Source organism: Pocillopora verrucosa, chromosome 14 (assembly GCF_036669915.1).
Source record: "Pocillopora verrucosa isolate sample1 chromosome 14, ASM3666991v2, whole genome shotgun sequence".
Taxonomy (NCBI): Eukaryota; Metazoa; Cnidaria; class Anthozoa; order Scleractinia; family Pocilloporidae; genus Pocillopora; species Pocillopora verrucosa.
This window is the reverse complement of record NC_089325.1, coordinates 13,117,433-13,143,871: the sequence shown is the minus strand read 5'-3', so window position 1 is coordinate 13,143,871 and position 26,439 is coordinate 13,117,433. Positions and strand designations below refer to the sequence as shown.

The 26,439-nt window shown below is 39.8% G+C and overlaps 2 protein-coding genes across 3 annotated transcripts in view; both read left to right on the top strand.

Moving 5' to 3' along the window:
- The window catches only part of LOC131768506 (protein furry homolog-like), a 33,725-nt gene extending 15,425 nt beyond the window's left edge, over nt 1-18,300 (top strand). For both annotated transcript variants that reach the window (XM_066160986.1, XM_059084232.2), the window contains exons 32-61: nt 393-458; nt 921-1,021; nt 1,235-1,340; nt 1,470-1,524; nt 1,690-1,800; nt 2,348-2,502; nt 2,682-2,792; nt 2,934-3,061; nt 3,433-3,689; nt 4,223-4,360; nt 4,818-4,892; nt 5,428-5,731; nt 6,264-6,486; nt 6,913-7,013; nt 7,654-7,957; nt 8,351-8,458; nt 8,850-9,159; nt 9,687-10,003; nt 10,236-10,386; nt 10,816-10,926; nt 11,266-11,365; nt 11,495-11,592; nt 12,007-12,171; nt 12,338-12,478; nt 12,650-12,964; nt 13,270-13,476; nt 14,074-14,286; nt 14,857-15,020; nt 15,693-16,347; nt 16,622-18,300. In XM_066160986.1, the coding sequence (XP_066017083.1) occupies nt 393-458; nt 921-1,021; nt 1,235-1,340; nt 1,470-1,524; nt 1,690-1,800; nt 2,348-2,502; nt 2,682-2,792; nt 2,934-3,061; nt 3,433-3,689; nt 4,223-4,360; nt 4,818-4,892; nt 5,428-5,731; nt 6,264-6,486; nt 6,913-7,013; nt 7,654-7,957; nt 8,351-8,458; nt 8,850-9,159; nt 9,687-10,003; nt 10,236-10,386; nt 10,816-10,926; nt 11,266-11,365; nt 11,495-11,592; nt 12,007-12,171; nt 12,338-12,478; nt 12,650-12,964; nt 13,270-13,476; nt 14,074-14,286; nt 14,857-15,020; nt 15,693-16,347; nt 16,622-17,029 (5,698 nt within the window). In that variant the 3' untranslated portion in view covers nt 17,030-18,300. The remainder of the gene's footprint in view (nt 1-392; nt 459-920; nt 1,022-1,234; nt 1,341-1,469; nt 1,525-1,689; nt 1,801-2,347; nt 2,503-2,681; nt 2,793-2,933; nt 3,062-3,432; nt 3,690-4,222; nt 4,361-4,817; nt 4,893-5,427; nt 5,732-6,263; nt 6,487-6,912; nt 7,014-7,653; nt 7,958-8,350; nt 8,459-8,849; nt 9,160-9,686; nt 10,004-10,235; nt 10,387-10,815; nt 10,927-11,265; nt 11,366-11,494; nt 11,593-12,006; nt 12,172-12,337; nt 12,479-12,649; nt 12,965-13,269; nt 13,477-14,073; nt 14,287-14,856; nt 15,021-15,692; nt 16,348-16,621) is intronic.
- A 955-nt stretch (nt 18,301-19,255) lies between these two features.
- On the top strand, nt 19,256-24,569 carry LOC131768525 (zinc metalloproteinase nas-15-like). Its single transcript, XM_059084250.2, has 9 exons — nt 19,256-19,316; nt 19,998-20,171; nt 20,922-21,042; nt 21,407-21,498; nt 22,185-22,268; nt 22,628-22,770; nt 23,085-23,205; nt 23,812-23,917; nt 24,401-24,569. Exons 1-8 carry the CDS (start codon nt 19,256-19,258, stop codon nt 23,910-23,912), a joined length of 897 nt encoding a protein of 298 aa, XP_058940233.1. The 3' UTR covers nt 23,913-23,917; nt 24,401-24,569.
- The last annotated feature ends 1,870 nt before the right edge of the window (nt 24,570-26,439 follow it).

The window sequence follows — 26,439 nt, the reverse complement described above, 5'->3', positions numbered from 1 at the left end:
AACAATTTCCGTTTGACAGCGTAGCATTTCCCAGTGAAATGGGTTATACACAGTGTGGTATCAAAATTGCATCATTCCATAATGCTTACCGTCTTTCTTGATCTGTTTCCTGAATGACACGTTGGTTTTTACGTCTGTGATTTAACGGGTTGATCTTCAAATGTAGTGGAAACTTTGATGTAACGAGGAAGTCCTGGAGAGTGCCTTGCGTAAAGAACGAACGTAGAGAAGTTGTTGACTAAATTGAATGCATGTGAATCACTGTTGTACCGGGAATGCTGGTGTTTCTATTTCACGAACCTTACATTTTTAAACTGGCTTCGTCATTACGTGGTATGTTATGGACTTATTAGTAATGGCGTCCATTTATTCTGTTCTTTTTGTTTACGTAGCGCAAGTGAGCTGGTGACGGAAGATGGACTCTGTGCAACGTTTATTGATTATATCGACGGAACGAGGTATTTCATCCGCCAGAACACGGCGTACGAGCAGTAACCGTAGGAGTGCTTTTCATTTGATTGTCCTGAAACCATAACCAAAAATTACCTCAACAGCCTTCCATAACAAAGGAAACTATTATGAGGTGTCACCACGAATGAAAGTATAAATTTCAAACCTGCAGATAGCTTGAAGCATGGAATTAGGCTAGAGACCAAGTTGTGATTGGTTTGAATGATTCGTCGTTTGGATAGTGCGAGTTTTCCACACCTGTCACCAAGCGAGACAAAGGAAATAAATGATTGTTGGAGGAATTTTAGGATAACTAGAAATCCTTGGGATTCATTTTCTGCAAAGATCATTTCAAATGTATGGCTTTATGGCGACACCGAACTTATAACTTTGTGCAAAGTATGAAACTCTTGTAAAGATCTGACGTTATTCACATTTTTCAATTGTAACTTCGTGTTTATTGTCATCAGGTTGTACCTCGAAAGTGAAAGTGACAAAGACATGCCCGCCATTATGCAGCTTCGACTTCACTTTGCAAACTTTATTTACAAAATGATCACCTCCGTGCCTGGTAAGTCAAACTGTTCACCAATTTCATTTGTTCGCTTTTCATGACAATCCTGTCGCAGTTAAGCGTAACTTGAATATGCTGCTGTCATGCTCAGTAAAAAGCCTATTTTTTTTTATAATATCTACTGCACCATTGCTCTCCAATAATGGAGAGCTAAAACATTTTATTTTCTTCTCCTGCACTTGATGGTGACCCGTTTAATTGTTTTGACAGCTTCCCTTCGGAGGAATCTTCTGCCAGATGACATGCGCTGTAACCTGTTTTTCCTGTTTAGCAGTTGGTGTGCCCATTTTGGAGTCAAAGGCCTCGGACTTGAAAAGTAAACTTTTTATTTCCAAGAAGTTTCAATGATTTCAAATTTAGCCCTCTTTCATTTATTTTGCTTGACTTTCCTTTTCAGTTTATGAAGTTTGGTTGTTAACTGGGTTTGTTTAAATTGCTTTTGTAGAACTCCGCTCATTTCAAGCGCACAAAGCAATGATTTGGAGCTGGCTTCTCTTCATGTAAGAAATACAGTACCTCTTAAGGCTTGTACATAGGGTGCTAAAAGTATCTCAGTACATGTAGTTTGTCATTCTTTAAACGTTAGATCCTTGCATCCATACGAGACTGCAAAGGAGACTATGAAAAGTATTTTTTTTTTCCTTTTATTTTTTTGTATCCGTTAGGCCATGTGTGGCTTGTTACAATGTGGTCCTGCATTTGATCCTAATGGTCTTTCCACTGGCGGTTATCTCTACAACTGGTTACAAACTGTGCTGAATTCTCCGAAAGAGAGGGTGGGTATTTATGGCGGTTACTTTATTTATTTCTTTATTTGCAGTGTTGTTGTCACAACACCGTGCGATATATTCGTTTTTCAGTGTAACCGTATTTAGAGGGGAAAGCAGGGTCTGTCTGCCGAATTCTCTTCTCGATTTTACATTCTTCGTGTTACAGTTTTGGGTTGGGAAAACAAACAGCAACAGGAAGTCAATAATGAAGCTATCTGCCAAGTAATGCCGCACTTAAAGTGTATCTAGATTACGAAGTAGCCCCGAAAATGAGCAGCGAGGCTCGGAACGGAAAGAATTGAGGGAAGTGGGTGGGTTTCTTCAATAGCGGCTGGACAGCACTTGTTTTCGTTTAACTTCTATAAAAAACGCTAGTTACGTCCAAGAAGTCCAATAAAATCAGATCTGTATTCTGTAAAAGCTTGGAAGTCACGAGAAGGGCGAAGGTGTGCACTGTAATGCTCTAGAGTACCAAAATTAATTATTCCTGATGCTTGCTGAAGTAGATTGACTGTTTTCCACTGTATTATAAAAAATGCAATTTTCTCTTCAGATCCATCAGTTGGGACATGATACACTGGTTAGCCTGCTTGAGAACAATGCCAGCATCCCTTCACTCCTTTACTGGGTGATAGACAAGTGTTACATGGGTGCCAGGCTGGTGGTCAGCGGTTGTTTCAAGGCACTTGTTTCTGTGTTTACCAAGAGGTGACTGAACTGTTTTTCCCTTTTTGCAAACGTGTTTGGGAGTGTGGTGCATACAAGAAATTAATAAAGGCAGTTTAATCCCTTACTACTTGTTCGTTTCCTATTGCTTACTCTCATAGTGGATTATTTTTCAGTCCTTCTTTTTTAATGGTGATCTATTTGTCTCCGTTGGTTAACAGTGAATATCCGTGTGAAATGATTCCCATTCTGAATGTGGTGTTGTTCAAAACTGCTGATTCTTCACTGGACATCCGAGAAAAGGCGGCACAACTACTTCAGCTTCTAGAGAGGTAGAGCTCTATTGCAGTGTTATTGTGGAATTTAAACTGTCGTGCCGAGCTGTGTCACTGAAGTAAGGCAAAGAACAGCTTTACAATTTGTTAATTTCTGTTTTTTCGTCAATTGAAATGACTTTGCTTGAAATCTTTTAGACGTTTCTTCCCGTTTACAACACCGAGCTTGTCATGTGCATTCCGCTGCTCCTACTCACAATGCCAGAGGACATTATCTCAAGCGCTAGCCACAGCTCACCCGGAAATCACCATCCATATGTTTGAAGGTATGTTCAGCAGACCTTATGTTATATTTCTCCCTTTTTCCCCTCATTTTCTTGGCTACAACTAATATACAAGTGATCGGAAACACTAAATACATTGTTACTGCGGATGGCAATTAACATCAGGAACTGAAGGACAGACGGTTTTGAAACGTGGAGCTGGACCCTGCAGGAAAAAATGTTTTGTTCACGGCTAATGCACAAACGGCTGAAAGACAAAGGGTTACCAAATGTTCCCAGTATGAGGCTTTGGTGCCTGCGCGCTTCGTCCGTGCTGCGAGCTCCGCTATAATCAATGATATTCAGAATTGACAGTTCGCTGTTCTGAAACAAGTTCATCAGAAGGACTCTCTCGTTCTCTTCTCTCTTGGCAGAGATGACCGCGCGCTTCGAGATGACATCCTCAATAGGTCAGCGGTGTATACTGCAATACATGCTACCTTGGTTAGCAAATGTTGAATTGGTAGACTTGTCCAATTCCTTTCCCACTCCCCCTGAGTTGAACATAGAGACGGAAGAAGAAGAAGAAGAAACTGATGCTATGTCGCCAGTTAAACTAGAGGGGGAGGGGTGGGGGTCCGTCGAAGCTACTCAGCTGGTACTTAACAATCTATTCTACATCACTGTCAAGGTAAGTGCGACTGGGTTTTAGCTTTTAATTTATATTGGCATTTCATGACAAGGTACATGTAGAGGCTCCTTTCCAAACAGAAGGAAACCTTCGCTCGCTAGTGACTTCTTGTGCATGCAGAATGACTGGAATAATTGATCAATTCTGAGCTTAAGATGACTGGATAGTTAGGTTGTTTTTCCTTTTATGAACCTTGTGACTGAAAAAGATCAAGCCTATGGGTCCTTTCCTCTTTCTGAACAAAGGATCTATTGAAAAAACGAAAGCCGGCCTCGTGTATTTTTTGTTTTTTGTTTTGGAACCTAATGGACAAATCTGTGAGAGTAAGATAGGTGCCCCTTGCGTAGCCAATTAGAGCACGCACGCTTCATTCTCGCTGCTAGCGGAGCCACCTACATTTGTTTTGTCAGCCTTTTAACAGTAGGAACAGGTGAAAGAATTGGCGAAGTATAGTCTAATATCTACTGTTGAAGCACACATATTTGAGTAAAAGTTTATCCAGTGTCTCACTTCACGTTAACTTATTTCAACAGTATGACGAGATATTCTCTAAAGAGATCGAGGAGGCCTGGGGCAGTTTGTGCAGCCGATGGGAGAATAATATCCATGAGATCTTGGGTTATCTTATAGCTCTGGCTGGTATTATTGGTAGTTCAGAAGTACTTATTCACGTAAGTGATCATTTACTGTGCATCTACGGTAACCTCGGCCACCTAAACTCTAAAAAAACCGATCAGAGTGCAGAACAGAAACTGTACAGAATTATAGGCTAATTCAAACAATCTGATCTCGGCCCAAAACAATGAAATCTTAAGCTAAAGGAGGAGGTTTTTCTTTTCTCTTGACACGAGCATAAGACAAAGAGAAACATTCTTAGATCCCTTGAGATGTCGAACCTCAGACCTTTGCAATTTGCTTGCTGTTACTTTGATTCCCATGGGCTCCTTGTGATATATACCTTTGCAAGTAGTCGTTTTAGCAACATTGGTTTTGATTCTCGAAACGAGGTAGAAATGTTCTCTAAAACAGTAAATTTCGCGGCTTTTCCGCTGTTGAAAGGTGGCTGAGCCCTGTAGCTTTTGGTCTCTGATGTAATGTTTTACATTAATTTTTATTACTTTTTTTTAGGCAAAGAAGCTAGCTGTGTATGTGGCCCGTGCTAGAAAACAGAAAACTGTCGAGGAACTTATGGAGGAGCTTAAGGTTTGAGAATCAATATCTTTTTAGTGGGATAAATTTGCACTGTATAGGTGCATTCTTAGTTGGTTCCAAAGCAGTAGCTCAATGCTTTTTCGCTCTTTAAAAAGGCTCTCTCTCAACCGTACTATTCCTTCCAAACTAAGCACACGGGGAATTATTTTTGTATCCTTCGTCTCTTACTTCCATAGTCAATAAAATTAATCCTGCAAGGTTAGAAAGCCATGTTCAAAGGCGTATTTCACAATATGACTGGCTGGGTGCTGAAAGCGCTCTCATACCGCTGCTGTATCCCAGTTTTGGTCACCGAACCTTCTATTTCAAATGAATGTTTGACTTTCGTCCTTGTTTCACGGATCGTTTTGTGTGTTCTCTGGTTTTCGTCTTGTACAACAACGAAATGTCACTTTCTTTTACGACGTGAATCAGAGGACGATTGAGTTTCACCTACTTCGATTTTGTATCGTCTCGTTGCTTTATTTAATGTGATGATTTCTTGCACATTTTGAACAAGAACGTAACAGCATATTTTTGTCCGTAGCTCACAGAAACAGTGGCCTCACAATTTGAGCGGTGCGACGATGCGCCATTTTTCCGTCCTCTGCAAAAGACGTCATCTAGTCGGGACTCAGTCATCGAGGGTTCGACAGGAGAGGAGTCCAGGTCACTGGCGCGAGAAGAGACGACGTCGCAAGCGAAAGTTACTAAAGAAGAAACAAAAACAGACGATGAACTGTCAAGAAGGACGTCAAGAGACGAGAGAAAGGAGTCGAGAGAAGAAAGACGCGAGGGGAAGGATGACAAGAAGGAAAAAGGCGATTCTCTTCCAAGGACTTTGGAGAATGGTGGGTTCATGATCAAATTTGTAATTCTCTTTGCTGTCAACTATACAATTCTTATAGTGTTAGTTCAGAGAATTTAGTATTGGATCAGCTAATTATCCCCTAATCGGTTTTTTCCTTTATTCTCATCATTTTTCTGCTTGATATTGAATTGGTTCTTTGAGGAGAAATTCTCTCTGGTCAATTATGGGAGTTAAAGGGTTAATTCTCGTTATGAGGTTCTCAAGATTAAAATCCGGAGCAATTTAAGAGGTTGGGAGTTTTCAGTCGAGGGCTGAGATTGCCAACTAAAAGATATCTGGGTTTTTTTGTATAGCCTTTTAATATTTTTTAAAACCAATTTTGAGTATCCATTGAATCTCTCATTTTTACGCCTTTTAATATTGGAACTCTCGTTAAGATCATCAGTTCTTTCGTCGCCTTCATTATGTCTTTCGACGAGCATGTTTTGTCCGGAATCGAGTGCACCACCGCGTTTTCATCCTAGCCTAGGCACATATGATGTTTTATTAATCGTTCGCCACTCTTGCACCAGATGCACTGGATTCGGCTGTACCACTGGCGGAGCCCGAAGAGGTTGATCAGATTGAAGAGGAAGATAAACCTGAGGGGGCCTGGGCACAAGAGTGGATGATCATGGCGCACAGGCTTGTTAATTCTGGTTTGACTCTTTCGTTACCAGTCCCTGAAGGAGAGAAATTCTTCGCTCCTCTTATTGACATTCTGCCGTTTGCACCTTCCGTAGCTTCTCTATACAGGTACGTTTCGATCCCACAACGTCCATGTTGTAACTTTGAAATGCCAGAAATTCAAGAAGCCTGAAGTTTTGATTCATTTGAATAAAGGGCGTAAGTTTTTTAAAATAAAGTTTCGTGCTGCGTCAGTGGGGTATAACAAGAAAGTTTGATTTTATCAACTGAGATGAATCAAGCTAGCACTGACGAAGGGCTAACGCTCGCATCGTTAGCTTTAGAAACTCTTTGGTGTGGCCAATTTACATTATCGGCCCAGTTGATAAAACCAAGTGATTAGGAATTTTTTTCAGGATTTCATTTCTGTGAGGGCTGACGAGTTTGTTACGTAATAACCACGCTATCAAATTTTCAAAAATTGCATCTTCATTTCCTTTCAATGATTTTCTTATTTAATTTTACCGTAGTCATAATATTTCATCTTGTTTTCAGATGTAACTTTGCTCTCATGCTGCTTGCGGAGTTAGTTCTTGACCAAGCTTCTGTTGATTGGGAAGAACATCTGCCTCTCATGTTGCATGTCATTTTTCTTGGTAAGTCTTGGCGATTTTACAGAACCACAATGTACGTTGTCATTTTCCAGATGGCAAGTTTACCGATCGAACTTATCCGTATTGGTTAACTCTTTACACCTTAGCATCTGTATGTATCTTCTCCATACTTTCTTCTATACATTTCCTAAGGAGGTAACAAGAAGATTTTGTTTAATAATCAAGAGCTTCTTCAGATGGTGATCATTTCCTTTATTCTCATGACCTTAAGGTGTGATTCAGTAGTAATATTGTAAGGAGAAGTTAGATGCCAGTCACTCTGAAGGGATGAAGGGTTAACCATGTTACATCAGTTCTAAAAGGGAGAAACTTGAAAATTTTGCTCTCCATTTCATCACGTTCGACAAACAGTGAATGAAAATTAGAACATTTATCTCCTAAAAGGTTATTGAATTCTTTGCCATAAATATCATGTTACAGTAGGTCTCAAACTCTCATATCTAGCAAACCGTCGAGCGAAATGGAAATTTAAGCCTTTACAGTTCAAGTCTATCACTTGTAATATGTTTTAATCTCCTAACCTTCTTCATCGTTTTTCCATCTTGGTTGTTATTGCTTCTTCCGAGAGTTACATTTGCTGAACCAATGTTTTTTGACCTTAAAAACATTTGTTTTTCTAAAGCTTTGGATCACGGCAAGGCCTTGGTTTACGAACACAGCAAGAGATTGTTGGTCAATCTCATTATAGTTCTGGTGTGTCGGGGCGACCACGTCTCTTTGGCACAATCGCTCTTCAACTTCATCACTGTGTCTGAACAAGGTCTTGGTAAACATGGCCTGTTGAAGTCTTCGTGGACGCTGGATGTTGGTAATTTTGTTGGTGTGCCTGGTCCTGGTGCGGGCGCTGGGACTGGTGCGGAGTGCGACAGGCAAGGTGGTTCTTCGGTGCAGAGTAATGCAGCTAGTGCAGGCACTAGCCTCTCTGAGTGAGTTTCGTATAATTACCGTTTTGGAGCTGTGGGCTCTTAAAATCCTGATACTCTACCACGCCTACCGTGCTTTTTAGGCCCTCTTGTAAAATGGCGGCCGGGGATAAGCCGCAAAATGTTAAAGTACACTGTCAGTCTTCTAATACAGTCGACATTATTTATTAGGAATAATAAAGTTTGGTTTAAACTTTGCTGAATTCAAAGTTTTCAGTCAGAAGCAAGGGTCAGGATGTGAATTGTGGTCCCTTTTTTGCTTTATAAAGGTTAACCTACTCCACATATCCAATAAGTGCTATTTAATTTTTACAACGCCATTCATAAGTCTTGAGTCGGTACTTGTCGCTTTGTAATTAGAGTTTTGTGAACAATTTGGCCGCTGTTTCAATATAGGTCTGCTGCTGGCAGTAGCTCTCTGAATATAGCATTACCTCCGGAGGAAAACAGTGCCAACAGACTTGTGGAGCAGATCCAAGAACTCATTGAATTTCTTGCAAACAGGTGAAGAAAGCTCTATACCGCAACTGTATCTTACTTCTCACAGAACTTCGTGCAATTTCCTTTAAAAGAATCCGTGCAACCCTATTTGAGAATTGGTCGTTCTCAGATTTAACCTTCTTTGTTACTCTCTCCTTACACAAGATTTCACGGACGTTGCTCATCCTAGACATTTTGTGGGTCTGGTTCTCTTTACCCTTTTGGTAAAACATTTATTTGCGAAATCGGATTTTTCTGAGGTTCGATTCCTTGTTGAGGACTGATCAGCTTTCTTCTTTGTCCCACGCTGATGACAAGTGTTCCATGAACATACTTTTTGTAAACCCAACTTAACTCCCTTACAAAGAACATGGCACTTACCAAGTTATTTACTCATTTCCTTCTATTCTTGCAGTGACTGTAAGCCTCTCTGGGCCTTTGAAGAGATCACGCCTCGTTCATACAAAATCAAAAGCGCCGAACAGCTGGAATTGTTCGTTGCATCAGTTGTGCAAATTTTCCAAGCATCTGATTCGGGCAGCAAAGTGCAAGAAGCCATGGCTAAGGTGGCTCTTCAATGGGCCACCTCGTGCTCATCAAGGCACTATGCTGGCAGGTCCTTCCAAGTGTTCCGTGCTCTGAAGGTTCCTCTTTCCTGGTCCATGCTCTCTGATGTCCTCTCCAGGCTGGTAGAGTCTGTTGGTGATAGCAGTGAAGATGTTCAGGTGAGTGGATTTGATTGTTTGGGTTGGGTGGTGTCTTATGAGTACAGCAGGAGTCCATTACTTCTGAAGCTTATTCCGGTTGTCATAGCTTTTCGAACAGTTCCCCGGTACCGATTTCATTTTCCTGGGTGGAAAATGGGACTGTGAGAGTTTTGTGTCTCGGTAAAAAACAATACACAACACAACGCAACACAACGTAACGTAAAACAATGCAACGTAAGGCAACGTAACCTAACGTTCGTAGTTCAACATAACAACGTGACTCAGCGCAAAAACAGTAGAATAAAGGGCGTAAGTTTCTAACGGAACTGTGGTGCTGTGTCGGTGAGGGGTATCACTCGATAATATGGTAAATTGGCCATCGTAAAGAGTTTCTAAAGCTGATGACTCGAGCGTTAGCTCTTCGTCAGAGCGAACACCTGAAAAGTCTGCCTTTGAAAATCTTTACGGTGGCCAATTTACATTATCGTGCAATGATGACATTAGGCAGAGTCAAAGTTACCGTTCTCTTTTCTCTACCTATCTAGGGCTATGTCATGGAGATCCTTTTGACCCTTGAGACAGCATCTGATTGGGCCATGACAGACCACCCAAACAGAAGTGGTTTGGAGCAGGGGCTTGGGTTCCACTTTGAAGACGAAAAGGAAGATAGCATCGATGAATACAATCTTCATATAATAAGTGCAAGCGTCGGTTCAATCAGTCCGCTGACCAGGATGAGACATGGCGGGCACATACGTTCCCTGAGTAGTGGTTGTGAATTCAAGAGACATTCGTCCTTGTTCAGTCAGTTTGGACGCCTCAACGGCAACAGAGATGACCCTAATCTCATCCGAACAAGAAGGTGAGAACAGTCTTACTAGCTTCCTCGTATTCTCCCAAAATGTGCGCTAACTACGTGCTTAGTAAGTGTTTAGTACGCCGGTAGACCGAGAGAAGAGACGATGTTTTGCTTCCGTGAGATGGTTAGTTAAAAAAAAAGAAAGTTATGTGTGCTTCACGCTTTGTCGGTTCCATTTGCCGCCACTCTGATATCTATCTAATTTTTTTTGTATTCCTGCCCGTGTTTGGTTTAGTGTTAGTGTGCAATGCCTTAAGACACCGTCAGAGGCCATCAATCCACAGAGCCAGGCAGACATGGTTACACGTGTGTTTTGGATTGCTGTCTCTTTACTGGAGTCAGATTATGAACATGAATTCCTAATGGCTATTCATTTACTTAACAAGGTCAGTCTATTAGAGAAGAGAGGCAATGTACGTACTACTTAGCTTTCAGCACTGCTTGTCCAAAACTCAACGGAATATGTTTTAGAAATTGAGTCGTCCAGCCAAACGATTCTGATTAATGAAACGAGTTTTGTTAATGTATCAGTTTGGCTGGACAGCCCCCCTTCTCCTCCCCCCTTCCCCCTCCCCCCCCCCCTCGCTTATGTTGCAAGACTTTTATCATTGATTAGACGTGAGGGATGTTATTCAACTATTTTCGCGAGAAGAATGTTGGTTTTGATGAAGCGAAGTGTCTCATTAGTTTTGTGCAAGACATTTCGTAGAGGAGTGAAGGCAAAGGTTTTCAGTAGTACTTTAAAACTCAATGGCGTATGAAAATTAGTGCATGAATTCCTTTACATTACATTCTCTTTGTTTGTGTTTCTATAGGTGCTATCGATTTTGGACTTAAGTCTTCACGATTCTCGTGACAAACTCGACAAAGTTCTGCACAGACTCAAGTGGAACGATTTTCCAGGACTGCAAGCACTGCTGCTGAAGGTAACTTGTACTAATAACAATCTCGTAGCGATTGGAGTTTTCAGTAAATAATATTTTGAGGGTATCCCTGATACACGTACTTGTATGAAATACTTCTATGCAAAATAGCCAACTTTCATTTCTCCTTTCCATTCCATTGTTTTTACGTAATTTTTACATTATGAAGAGGAAGAATGAAACCAGGGGTGACAAATAGTCCTCTTTTAAAAAGAAAAATAACTTCATTGTGATCGACATATCCCAGCTAAGGCCTTGATTGTCTCCTTCTGTTCCTTTGTTTGCTTTTAAGAAGGTAAGGTAATGAATTGCTTATTTCTTATTGCGTGACTTTCATTTCAGGGTCTAACCAATGCAGCCACTTCTGAACCTTCTCTTCATCTGCTGGCCAAACTGACTGTTTTCTCAAACGTGGGTCTCGTGGATCCGTCCCAAGCTGCTGGTGAGATAAACTTGTTTTATAAGTGAGAAGATATTATATTGATCATGTCTTCTTTTCTAATAGAGACAAAGTGAAACTTGTAGGGTCGTTCCGTGTGTTAGGCTAACCTTCACTTTTGTTTCTTGACAGGTTTTGCCCTTAACATGTTAGCTTTGTTACCACACATGTTGGAACATTTTGATGATCCTGATGAATTTAGCAAGACATGTGCTCAAAATATAGTACAGGTAAAATGATTTTGAGAATGCTCTTTTTCATGTTTGGCTTTTGTATATCCTGTTGTTCTTTCTATTGTGTGAACCTAGGGCTATGAAAACTATCCTACAACATTCACGGCAAAAGATTTAACGCAGTAAAAGTTTTAAGCGTTCAGTTCGTTGTATTGACAACGTGTGAAAGGGGGGCTGCTGGAAAAGCGAAGGTCGTCTATATTTCCGCCAGTAACTTAGGTCTTTGTACAAGAAAATTAAACTGTCAGTCAACTAAGTCCAAAAGAAGTTACCAATGGAGTGTTATCAGGCGTAACTACATCATGAGACAAATTAGAATGTCTCATTAGTATTGTGCATTTCATAAAGATAAATAACCACTATCTTTTGGAGAGGAAGCTTCATCGCTCATCAGAGATGTTGATCTTTCAGGTGTGCGGTAATTCGGGCAATCTCGCCCATTTAGGAAAACTGTTCGAGATGTACATAGGGAAATCTTACCATAGACCACGATCCACATGGCTGGATGCAGTTTATAGATACATCAACGATTCCTATGGACACCTCACTCGGTCTCATGTCACCTTTCTATTAGAGGTTGGTATATATATTTTGAGCGATGGCTTAAGCAAAATCAGTCAGCGTTGTGTGTTGCCCCATATAAAGTCTCCTGAAATCAGTGTCAAATTTCAAAACATGCTGTCTTTTTTTCAACAATACTTTTACAAATTCATACCGTCATTCGTGTGTTGTTTCTCACCAGGTCCTAGAGCGTGGTCCCCCAGCTTACAATCAAGTTGTGTTGGGCATGTTGTGTTCAGTGATGCGACTAGCGGACTTCTCATCTCCATCCATGAGGCACTTTCAGAATGATGCACTCAAGACAATAGCCAAGTATCTGAAGGTGAATATCCTTGATGATGGAAAAAGACTGATATGACAAATTAACAGCAACAATGTCTTGTCACGGTTTTATTATGATGTAAAGAGTGAAATACCTTGAAAATTTAGAAAGCTGCTTTCAACTTATGTAATTATTTTTTCGGCAATCACAATCGTCTCCTTTTCATTGTAGGGTAACTTCTGGAAAGAGTCTCTGGACATTCTTAAGATGGCAGTTTCCCACTCCTCTCACCTCGATACACCTCCTCCACGTCCCGCCAGCTCGGTGTGGACGGCATACGACAGCTCCTGGTCAACGGAGGCCATGATGATCAAAAAAGACCTCCCGGGGAGGACTCTGGACTTCACATTTGACCTGTCTGCCACACCAGTCATAGGGAGGCGCAGTACTCCAGAGCCCCAAGTGGACTCTGGTAAGGAGAACAAGCTCATTTCGCCAGTGGCCACAGTCGATATGTCTGTATGGAGAAAGCCGCATCTTTCTCAGGTTAGTTGGTGCTATTTGTCTACTTGGTCCAAGGTATTGTTAAAATAGCACTTTTTGTGAAGTGAGTTTTTTTAATCTTCGTAATAATGAACTACTTATGAGGTTGTCATGTTATGCTGCTGGAAAATGTTTTAAGACGAATACTTAATTATAAATTGTGAGACACCCACTTTTGTTTCCAGGATCCTCTCGAGAAAGAGGATAGAAATGGAGCCCGGAAAAAAAGTTTTTGTGCAGTTACGCGCCTTGAAAACAGCTTTTGAGTGAGTGACTATTTTTTGTTGTTGTGTCTTAAATCATTGTAGCGGCGTACACGTGAACGGCTCGTGAACGTGCTGACGACTTGTGGTCACACAGTAGGATTAAAGCAAAGCCCTTCAGTTGTATTCAGCTCTAGCAGTGATCTTGCTGTGGAAAAACAAGGTGCTGGTCAACAGCCGTCGTCTGAGGAGGCATCTTTAGCGGAAGGTCTGACTAATGAAACAGCCAAGGACGAACTAGAACCTCAACAAGTAAGTGATTAGTGATTGCACTGGTAAGAAATGATACAATCAGTTTAAGAGCCAAAAGGGCTCACGCTCGGCCTCAGTAGCATGAAGCGAGAACAAGTTCTTATAGTCCACCTTGAAGGGACGTTAATCCTTTGGAGTAAGTTGCAGCACTCCGTTTCATTCCTCGACAGTTCGCTGGTATTCATACTCTGGGATAGAGAAAGGCACTGTGAGGAGAAAATGTCTTGCTGTACCAAACAACTCTGTGACTTGTTCCTAGATTGGACTTGGGCTTCTCGAACGGAAGTAGAGTGCGCTAACCATCAGACCATTACGTTTCCTTCTGGTTATATTGATGATTTTTTTTTTGTTTGTTTTTTTGAAGTTAAATATTTAATTTGTTACAAGTTGTTGGTGTGAGTATTTGGTTATCAAAAAGAAACAATAGTAAAGTGGGGAAGATTTAATGAAACGTTTGGGAGTAGAAACTAATTTTGATATAAAGACTTAGTATATACGTAAGTTCCCATCCTTACTAGTGGACGAGTATGCTGTTGCAAAGGTGCATGATTGAGGATTTGCCGTTAACATGGTTCCCATGTCCGTGTTTATTTTCAGATAAGCGTTCTGACGAATTTCGACTTCCTGTACGACGACGAGGCCGAAGACGTTATGTGGGGCCCTGATTACGAGGATCGTCGTTTGTCATATTGCAGCATGGACACAGGAAGTTTGGATCGAGACTTGAAGTCCAATTTACAGACGCTAGAGTGTCTATCGGGTAGTGAGCAGGATCTCACCCCTCACGACTCCTCTGATGATGAGGACGAGGTACTTTGTGGGGATGGGATAGGCACATTGTATGCGTTGAAACATTTACATTGCAGAGCTACTAAGAGAAAAATGGACAACATTTTGGCTCTTTGTTTTTGCTTGTGTTGTGTTTTGTTTACTTTCCTTTTTTCCTATGAACTCAAGAAAGGACATGGTTTAAATTCTCAAATTTTAAGTGAACATTGCTCTTGTTTTACGACAGATGAGAAAATTAAAATTTTTCATGTTTCTGTAAAAATTACATCACATCGGTTGGATTAGCGTCTGGTTGGATAACCCTATGTGATTACGAATCGGAAGGTGCTGCTTAAGGTGTATTGTATAAATTTTCTCTATAAGTTAATTTCATTTCTCGCTTATTTCAGTCTCAATTTTGGAGGTCTCTTACTTCCCAACAAGCCCGGAATAAGAGCGCCAGCTCGTCTGAAATACCAGATTTGCATTTAATCTGGATACCAACACACGAGTCTTAAATGACTCAGTTGTTAAAATAAAACAGTGTCAAGGTGCAAGTTCGTATCCATTTGCTCATAATCGATCTTTTCTTTGTTTTTTTTTTCTTTCTAGTTGAGTCGCTCGATAGTCAGTAGTACGTTGACCGCAGTAACCGACAACTCGACAGTCATAGAAGGTTCGTCCGAGTCATCTTCTAATGTGACTGTCGTTGTCATAGACAGTGATTCCAAGACTCCTGAACCTGGAACACACAGCCGCAGTCCATCTGTAGAGAGGTAAATACAACGTGCTAATGTACGAACTGTACCGCTGTACTAAGATTGGTATTCATTATCTGCACACTTTCCTCTTTACATTTCCTCTGGGACTGACATGGAGAATTTGTTTTTGAGAATTAGATGCTCACTAAATTGGTGATCATTTCCTTTACTCTCATGACGTTTACATTTGATTCAAGGGTGATACTGTGAGGAGAAATAAGAATCTAGTCCCTCTTTGAGGTGTAAGGGTTAAAGATATAACATAACAGCATAACATATAAAAGAAGCATTGAGTTCCGTCGCGATCTCGGTTTGCAGACGACGCAATTTGTGGTGATGTCCTGTTGTTGTTTTGCATGAGATGGCTAAGAAATGCACAAAATTTTCAAACGCACGTGCTGAGCTATTGTTCTGTCAATTAAATCTATTGTTTTTCCATGTCCTCGTTGCCGTCGCCGTCGTGGTTTGCTTAAGGTCCCTAATACGGACAATGACCGCATGAGCAAACAACAACTGATGGGCGGAATAAAATGAAAACGATTAATAGAGTTTATCTCTTCGAGAAGAAAGCTCCTTCAAAATGTTCCGTCTAATTTGAGTTCTTTGGTTCTAAAAAAGAATCATTAAAAAATTGTATCCTGTGACATTTTTCTCTAGAAGAATTATGTTATTCCTGTTTCTCTGTAGTTCGGATTCGTTACCTGGCGCTTCAGAAACCAGCTATTCTTACAAACTGTTTGCTGTGACTGAGATCACGTGGGACTCGCGTGAAGAGCCTGAGAAGTTGTGGACATCGCACGTGGGTTCTATAGTAAAAGACAATCTAGGAGTGACCGCTGTCAACACTTTCTCCATGTTCTGTTGCTTATACAAGAGTACCCGCAGAAAATTCTACAGTTTAACACGAGAGTGCTGCAATTATCTGGTGGAGGACAAGTTTCGAGATGTGACCCATCACTTTTCAAACTGTTTAGAGTTCCTAGAGTCGCGAGGAGACTGTCCCTTTGTTTTCATTGATACAGAGACCTTGAATCGAACAAAGTTACTGGAGAGGCATAAGTTCGCTGTGTTGGAACTGCATTCGCATTTTTCTAGCTACATGCAAAAGAGTGAACGCACGCTAGAGTGTCTTGATGATGTGAAACTGGCGGTGAAGCGTTCATCTGTGGGCTCGCATCATGAGGAGCCTGAAACTCGCCTGTCTCCAGACCCGGACAGTCAGGAAGCGAGGCAGGTGCAGCTGTGTCGCTACTTGTACAAGACTCATTTTCAGTTTTTACTCTTCTGTAGCACATACGCCCGGCTACTGGAATCGCTGGTACAGGCTGCGCGACAGGCTGAGGTAGGTTCCATAACCGACAACTGTTGATAAAAGTTTATAACTGATTCTTAATAGAGGTGTTGAAATAAAGATATCAAACACACGCATGATACTCGATTGCGTGGTCAAATACTCTACCAACTTGCACTAACAATATCGTAGAGTTCAGGAAATATGCTGCAAAAAGAGTTTTCTTCTTTCCGTTATTGTTGCTGTTTTTCCTTGTTCCCTTTTTCCGTTTTTTTTTTCCCTCTCTTCTTTTCATTTACCCTCTGTAAATGCTTTCTGTCTCCAGGTAAACGATCTAACTCAGGAGGTAACCGAAATTCGCCGAGAGGTATCCTCGGTTCTCGAACACCCTCTGACGGAAGACACCACATTCGTCAAGAACTACTTGAATACTGAACCCTTGACAAGAGACTCCGCTATGCAGGTTCTTGTGGAAAAGCTTTGCAGCAGAGACCTTGATCGTTCCATCCATCTTCTGCGAGCGTTTAGGGAGAAGTTTGGAGGAGAAGTGTTTGGTATTTCGGACGAGGACAACTTGGACAGTCTGGTGTCATTCTATTGCAAACACGTGGCAGAGAAAAATGTGGGGTCCCTGGTCATGTCAGGTCCGATCCAGAACTTTGCAGCGTTGTGCAGAAATCTAATGGAAGTGAATGTTGCCATTCTTGCTGCCGTTGAGGATCTTAACATTTAATGACACGCGCAATTCAGATAATCCAATCAACTTTTAGAGTAACCAGTGCTCAAGATCAACAAGAAATCCCTCGGGTTTCCTGCGGTGATGTAACAAGCGACAACCGTTAGGTTAAGGGACCCTTTTTCCCTCGATTTTTTTTTCTCGATGAGCTTAAAGATTTAAATTCTCGTTTAGTTTTTAATCCATACATAATAGAGAAGTTAATTTACGGTTTGGTTTCCTTTACGCTTTGTTATCTGATTCGGTTAAGTTTAAAGGAAATGATATACGCTGAAAAAAGTTATGAAAAAAGTGATAAAAAACTGAAAAAAACTGGAAAAAAACTGAAAAAAAAAGAAAAATTGCTAATGATATAGTTAAGTAGGGTGACTGGATATAGTTCAAGAGGCATTTTTTAAAATGAATTTCGTGAATTTAGCAAACATACAACCATTATGTTTCTGGAGCAAAGGCTAGGTCACTCTGGAGGAAGTTTCAATGTACTCATTTTTTTTTCTCTTTTTTTTTTCGATGACTATTTTGATATTGTGATTGTATATTAATAGGGCTCGGTCACTGAAGTTATTTGGGAAGGTCAGGTTTGAATTAAATTTTGTTTCCCAGTAGGTTTAGTTGTGTAGTTCGACGTTGAAACAGCAAATATCCATTAAAAGTTGCCAAAAACTTAGTAAGCAGTGAGTTTCTAAATCGATGTTGAATTTGTCCTTATCTTTATAAGGTTTGTCTAGGATTTTTATCGCGAGAATCTGGTTTTAAATTTATTGTGCACCACTTTCTAGAATTTGTTCTAATTTAGCCGTAGCGTTTCTTAAAGGTCAATTTTTTAGCCTTAAATATGGCTGGAAAATACTCGCTTTTGATTAGTTCCAAGTAGAAAATATATTTAAATTATTTTAAATTAACATGGTCTTTATTTTATTAGAGCGAGTTTGAGATCTTTGAGGAAAATAAAGTGGAGGTATAATGATACAAAAGCTGTTTAGAAAATTGTGTGTTTAATCGAAATAACCTTTATGAGAAGAAAGTGACTTTGTGAGGTTCGAATAGTCGCTTTTTCGAAGAAAACACCGAATCAAGAGACCGTTTTCAAGGCTTGTGACAAAAGTGAACTGTTGTTAAATCCTTTTGACACTGCCAAACTAATTTTCGGACTTTTCTAAAATCTTGCACATTAATGGCAGTTAGCTTTTAAATCTAACTCAATTTATGACTCTTGTACTTTTCCAGATGTTACGTAATAAAGTACGTTCCCAAGGCTTCTCAATGGAGATTGAATTTGCTCAATTATTTCAGACAACGTTAAAAGCCCTTTACTGATGATTGATAAAAAGAGTAAAGACTTCGAAGCTGGAGTATCCAAAATAAAAATATATCTTTAGTTTCATGTAGTATCCAATTGGAGGATAAGTTTCACGGCAGTTTATTTTTCTGAGACCACAGAAAAGACGAATAGAGCTGACAACAGCTGCCCGGATTGCCAAGCTGTTATTTTTGAAGCTGCGCTGGATTGTCTTTGGACATTTATTTTGCAAAGTGCAGCTGTATGCAGCTAAGTTTAAACAATCTGGGTCAACAAAAAAGAAAAATATTTTTTCAGGTTATCTAAATAATCTTGGAGCCGTAACCCAGTGACCCATTGGCGAACCATGCAGCACTTTTTGGTTATGGCTCATAAAAGGTACCATCACTTATTTCCTGAACTGCATGATAATGTTCAGTCGGGTGGACCTAATAGAACAGAACTGAAAGAAACCGTACATGGACACAAACGGAATCCTGTAATGCCATCTGTTTACAGAAGTTGTTAGTCCCGTGTTAGTGGTATCAAACAGGATATAAATTTGGAAGTCTTCAGACTTATGACGCTGGGCATGATGGATCCTGTTGTCTGTCTTTTGCGTAAGAGTTACCTGAATGAACATACTTTCAGGAGAATACCACAGATGCGCGACTAAACATCTTAGTTGAGTTACTCGATGATACGGACAGTGTAAAGTGTCGCAGTGTCAAGTGTCACCAGTTTGTTTATCCGTGTTGTCAGCATTGACTTGCCTTTGCTCATGCAATGTTAGAACATCTGAGAAACCTGCACTGCAAGACAAACGAGAGAAGCTGCAGCAAACAACAGTTCGTCGCGATGCTGCAGGTGAGTAAACTGTATAGTAAATATAACCTGGTGTCTTTCTCATCCCATTCCAATACTTCATATTTCAAGGTAACAGTATGAAGTGGCTAAGTGTTTTTGCGCTGTTTCTGGCGTTAGTTGCGGCTGAGAACCCCGAAGGTAGGCTTATCTGAATTTGCTGTGTTGAGCTCGCTTATATTTTGACCGGGAAAAGAGTATCTTTATTCGCCTTCTTGCGGAATCACACCAAGCAGCCAAAAAGAATGAAAATCGAAGTTTCGGTTCCATCGCAACATTGCTGATTGTATAAAAGGAAAAAAAGAACAATACTTTTTTCACATTTTCATATCCTTAAAATTTCAATATAGACCAAAAAGCTTTGATCATTGCATAAACAGTCGGCAAAAAATGAGCTCGTGCATCTTTTTTTCTTTTCTTTTTTTTTTTTTTGCGGCTCGGCAATTTAACTATTTCCACCCTGAGCGATTATTTGTTAGATAAAAATAAAAAACACTGTCAAATTCAAACAATTTCATAGAGGGAATTAACAGGAGGAAATCGGAAAGTGGGACTCAGCTAAGTTTTTTTTTAATTACACCTCATTATCGACAGAAGTTTGAGTATCTTTCCTCAAAAGTTATCCCTTAAAAAAAATAACGGTCGAAGTTTCATGTGAACTGAAAAAAAGCAAGGAAATTTTTAAAAATGGATTTTGAGATTGGAGGTATTTCAAGGTAATATTACTGGTCTTGGTTGTCCATTTTTTTGGGTTTTTTTTTTTTAAGAAAATTGCCAGCCTGCGGTACACATGTTACATCGGTATTTATCTCTCCACCGTAGAAAATGTTGGTGTTTACGATCCAGACCTTTTCGAGGGAGACATGATTTTCACACCCGAGCAGCGTATGGCAGCCGAGAAGGGACTGGATGTAGACAATCTTTCTGGTAGAGCTTCGATCAAAAGCAAACTGTGGCCTAATGGTGTAATGAATTATGAGATCGACTCCAGTCTCTGTAAGTATTTGGATATCGATTTGTTTTAAGTTTGAAAAATAAAAGAAAAAAAAAATCTATACACTAAAACAGTGGAGAGCGTCTAAGGCGCGCTCTGATTGGCTACTCAAACTCAAAATATCCTTTTATTGCTGTTCACTCCCGAGCAACTCGTGTGGGATGTGCACGTAAAATATATTATAATCGTTGCAAGAATTATTGAGTAAATTTGTCCTTTTTATGCTATATTATCCCACCGTTTTAGTTTATGCCAAAATGACTGTTCACCTCGGTGTAGGTGATTAGTTACCTCGCTGCTTTTTGCCACAGGTCGGTAAACATCCACCACTGACCAATTTCACTACGCTAAATAGTCGTCAAATGTTGCCATTGCACAAGAAGCGAATCATACTTTGCGGCGAGGGAGTGGAGGGGGAGGGTAACATGCATTTACGTAGATGGAGCACCTAAGAACAATTCTTGTTCAGGGCACGATTTAAAGCTAAAAAAGGGTTGTTATATTTGGAGGCACGAAATTGCGTCTTCCTTTACTTTCCTGGGATCTAATTCATTCATCAAATGAATTTACCCTTGAATTAAATGGTAGCCTTGCAACAGAGACTGGTTTGGTATAGTTTAAAAGAAAAAAAGCACCACTAGACACCTCCCCTTAGGAAAAACATACCGGCCCCACTTTTCGAATATTCGCAGTTTTCATTTCTTCCAACGTGTCTCACTCCCCCTTTATTTTTTTAATATTTTTTTTCAAAGCGGGAAATTCTCAAGCCATGGCAGCTATCAGGGCAGGGATGCAAGAATGGACGAGCAAAACATGTATTCGGTTCAAGAGAGGAGCAGGATCATCTTATGCGTACTTCAAAAAGGGCGGCGGGTACGGAATTGTGTTGATCTATTATCCATTTTCGCTTAAGCTGTGATATATCAGACATGAGAAGATTCACAAACAAGGAAAAAATAGCTTTGTCATAGTTAAATTAGCGCAGCATAGGAGAAACAAAGTGGCTATCGTACACAAATCGATTCACTGCAACGTCCTCGCGTTTGTTTTGGTCAGGGGACAACGCACGGGATCGCCATGTGATTTATGTATACCCTACAAGGCAGCTTTAGATTCGGCGTCACTAGAAAACTAGTTGTGAAAGTTTTAGTTTGTACGAAATTTATGTACAAAGTTTACTTGAAACGCCTTAGTCTAATTAAGGTTTTGTAAATTGTTTCCTTGATCAATTTTTCAGATGCTCATCATACGTGGGAAAAAATGGTGGTCGTCAGGATATAACTCTGGCCAGCGGGTGCTGGACAAGAGGAATTGTTGCTCATGAGATTGGTTGGTGTAATAACGTTTTGATATCAAACATAACGAAAGCAAAATGTTATTTATTGTTTTGATCAAACTCAATACTCATTGTGCTATTTATCAACGGACTTTATGGTACGTGCGTTATGATTGGTCGCCAATCACTGTTTGACCCGCTAAATTCAAAAGGTTGTTTGAATTAAAATCTTCTACTCTGTTCAAATATAGAGAATTAATAAAAATCTTTCCAACCTCGTTTTCTCGATTCGCATTGTAAGCTACGGAAACCCGTTTTACCCTTCTCAGATTGACGGCCCACCTGATTCGCTGACGGCCCTTAGGCCATAATTCCGAACGATAAAAGCTCGGTCTGTAAATACAGTACGCGGACCTCGAACTCAGTTTGTAGAAGCTATTTAGAATGGCTGATCTATTAGAGAAATTGAGGATAATGTTTGTCCCCAACCATCATCACTCAACATTCTTTTGTATGAAACTCAGTCGGCTCGACATCATGTTACTGCGCACATTAACGTTTATCTCTCTTTATAAGCTATGCACCTAGTTCAGGGAATGAGATTCTAAATTAGCAGTAATTCATTCTGAAGCGCAGCATCACTTAAGAGGGCTCTAAGAGTTCAAAGAATGCAGCTGGCTATGCAGCTAGCGAAAATTAGCACAGATTCTTAGGATTCGACCTTTTTCCTGTCTTGCAGGTCACGCTTTGGGATTTTTCCACGAACAATCTCGCCCTGACAGGGATAACTACGTCACAATAATGTGGGACAACATCATTGAAGGTTAGTAACACACAAATTAATTCAACATAACTTAAAGACCTCAATAATGATAACAATGATGATGAAGATGACGATGATGACATCATATCATTACAATGATGATAATGTTGAAGTGATAATAATTATGTGTCGATCAATTCAAGGCTTCAGTATCTCCCTCCACCCTCACTTCCATCCCGCCTGCGCAAAATAAGGAGCCCAATACTGGCTAAATTCTTCGAATTAATCAATGTTTAATGATAATGATGATGATCGCACTAAAACAACTCAATGCTCTCTTCTTGCTTAACTTAATATTTCTTTTTATAGTTATTCATTTCTGTCAGTTGTTTTCTTATAATTCCATGCATGTCTTGTAGCGAACAAGTTTAATTTTCAAAAGTATGGCCGTGGAACCATCGATTCCTTGGGTACTGGGTATGACTATGGGAGCGTGATGCATTACCAGAGCACAGCCTTCACAAAGAACGGAAAACCTACAATCGTGTCCAAGAGACCAGGGGTATGTATAGCAGTGATTTGCTAAAAGGCTTTTTTGAAATATCACTTACTTGAGCAAATTAGTGAAACAGGCATTCAGATGTCACGATGTTTACATACAGACCTGAGAATTGCCCAGATCGCCAACGGTCTACGTTGCTCAGGGAGTGCGTGGGCATCTCTCCGGCTAATGGAACTGGCTATGGATTGACTCTCCCCAGAAAGTAATTTTTTTCTCTTTCACTCCACTGTGAGGAATGTCCAACTTCTTACTCAAACGCCAGTGTTTTCTTTGTACCGCAACTTCTGAGACGTAGCGTATTGTTCAATTTTCAGATCACACTTGGTCAGCGTCGGGGATTGAGCTCGATAGACGCGAGGCAAATGGACCTCCTCTACAAGAAGGAGTGTCAAGGAGGCGGAGGTGGGGGGGGAGGAGGTGGAGGGGGTGGAGGCGGTGGTGGAGGTGAATAACTTCTCTTGTCATCCATCAAAATATTTTTCCCAGCACGCTATTGGTCTAAACGCTCCACGTAATCTGATTTTTCCCATCTCATACCTTCAGAAATGTTGGCATACGCGCACAGGTTTTTAAAGCGTCAAGGGACGTGCTATGCCTTGGCTAAAATTAAGGAATATCGGTTGATATTATACCTGTAATTTGCCTTCTATTCAAACACCACTTCTAATACGAGGAAATTTTCATTGTTAGATAGAAACAGTGCTTTTCTATTGTTGCGAAGTAAGAGCAGCAGCCAACTTGTTAATTTCGAATGTTTGTAATGAGAGTAGAATTCAATAGATAGTATCGCCAACAGAACGTTTAGTCTGTACTCAGACTTTCATAGGCGATATCGAACGAGCAATAAGGCGGCCTATAGAAGCAGGGATTTTTTTAGCTCCTCTTCGGAGCGTGGTCACTCAGACTTTTCATCAAAACCCATATTAGGATGGTATTGGACTTTTTATGATAGTGAAGTGTATGGGTGAGATTATCGGCCTAACATAAATTATTTTCATATTATTATTATTATTATTATTATTATTATTATTATTTCAGGAGGTGGTTGCAAAGACTCTTACCACGCGCCTTGTCAAAAATTTTATTGCCATTACCAACAGTGGGCAAAGAAGAACTGTCGAAAAACGTGTAACATGTGTTGATGAAGGTAAAGTTTTCATTATGATTAACTGTCTATTGGATTTGAATTCGAATTTCGTGTGCTGCACGAACTTATGAGATGTCGTTGGCTGATGCGGGTGCGTTAATGAATTATATAAAAATTCTGATTGGTAGAGAGAATTCAGTCAGTGCACGATAGCATGTGAAATTGACATGATAAGCCAATATCTGCTGCAGATATTGCATTTATCATGTCTAGTTCTACGTTTGGTTAGAGTAAAAATCCCTTGTATAGTGTGCTTAACCGCTAGCAAACTCAGAGAGGAGCGTACGTTTTATTTTGCGCACTGTTTCAAAAAGTGTATAATAAAACCATTATTGAATCCAGTTTTTGCATGACATCATGTTTTCTCAAAGCCAGTCCTCGATTCTGATCATTCATGATATCATGCTCAATGTCATCCAACAATTGCTTAATGTCAGCTGAACTGATCGAAATCTAAATTTTTATTATTGTTTGCTCTTGCAGGTCCGCTCAAGGGCAATACAGCTTTTACGTAGTCTGACACAACTGGAAATAAACATATGTGAAAAACTGAACCTGACTTTAAGCTATAATTTGAATCATTTGATACTGTTTGTTAAGGTCTATTTGACACGCAGAGCTTCTGCACTAAAGAAGGCGAAATACCTCAAAGTAGCAGGTTATCTAACACCAGGCCTGATAACAGGGATCGAATCTTGCTCGGCCGATGACTATGCAAGCAAAGTAGATCTTATACAGGGCTATGAAGATACAAAAAGGAACTTGAGAGTAGCCATGCAATATCAAAAAATAATGGCTAGGTTTGAAATCTGAAAAAAACAAAAAGCTGATGTTACATATTTCTAAAAAGTGAAGGAAATTTTTAACGTTCTCCCCGTCGATTCCATTTGGATTCGATTTTTTTAATCATATTGTCAGTAACTCCCAATTTCGTCCTCAGTTCTCACTGTAAGTCATCAACTAGAAAAGCCTACGATTCCCTTAAGAAATACCTCTCATCTTTTTTATAAACTTGAAAAGGCAACTTTATCTTTATCGTTAGGCTTAAATTTTGCCCTAATCGAGACAAAATAGGCGGCATCTCGAGAGGGTGACAACACTGCTATTTACGCATTTTATGGTGTGATGATTAGATCCCTTATGTGCGCAAACTCAAGGTTGTAGTCCAGTATTTCTAGTACTAGCGCGTAGCGTGTTTAGATTAATTTTGCGCCGAGAGGACGCAAGAAATTTCAACCACTTTCAAGTGCAAAAAATTATATATTTATTTGTGTTTTCAGGGTAAAACGCTATTTACAAATGTATTTGGAATAGGTTAGAAGGGCCTTAAATGCATCTTTCATTCCCAATTGGATCAAAATAAGTTTATCCCATTGAAATGCCCTCTTTGCTACTCTTTCCTTGGCACGAACGATATAAAAGCACATCCAATTAAGATCACCGCTAGCTAACCCAAATGAAAAGAAATAAAAAGAGAGAAAATCTTTGATGAAATCAAATCGGTTCAAAAAGAGGTATTTTGTGATTCCCCCCAGTGTTGAGTCCCTTGCAGGTAAATGATATCGAGAGTATTTCTTCCATGCAGCCGCCTTCGAAATTTCTGCTTTTTTACTTACATAGGAACTTATTAATAAATTGGTTCAATAGAAGGATTGAAATTCGTGCTTGCTATCACCGAAATGGGTAAGTATACAAGTTTGTTTGAGTTTTCAGCACATGTGCAGAAAAATTGAACCACGGATGACACTATTCTAAAGGTTTCTTTGCAACCTGGCCGCATACCTGTCTGCTTCTCTTTCAGGCAACCTCTCGGTTAAAGATCTCTTCAACCCCGAGAAACCTCATAAAAGGCATTTTCACTCAAATTGAGGTGTTTTTTTTTTCTTCAATAACAGATACAGCAGCTGCTGAACCGCGTGTCATGGTTTTGTTCTTGAAGCCAGATCACTGAATTGTTTTGTAAAATGATGTTGCCCATTTGGATTTTTTTTTTAAATTTGAACATCTTTTTTAAGTTTAGGTTTCTTATTAGGAAAGAAAAATAGGGTATGCGGTAAATCTTTAAAATAACGTTTTGATGACGTTTTAAAAGTGGACTTCATCTTTTTGATTAGCGGATAAACATTACGTTTGCGGAAACGACAAACAGAGAAAAAATGGACTTGATTTTGCCAACTTACTTCATAATTCCTAATTGGAGGCTGTTAATAATTCAGTTGAATCCCTTGTTTCACAGCAGATGCAAATGTCTTCATTTTAAAATCCATTTTTTGATGTTTGAAGGGAATATCACCCTTCATTTCCAGTATAAGATCATTTGCAACAGCCCAAATTATTACACCAAAAACTGAGATCAATTAAATTTCGATTTTAAAACAATTAAAATGATTCAAATACAGAGCAGGAGTAAGGGTAGAAAAAAAAAAAAAAAGAAAGGTACATTATCCACATTTTTAAATCAGTCTTTAGGTTCAAATTCCCTTGGAAAATTTTTGTTTGAAAAAATGATCTCATTTTTTAAC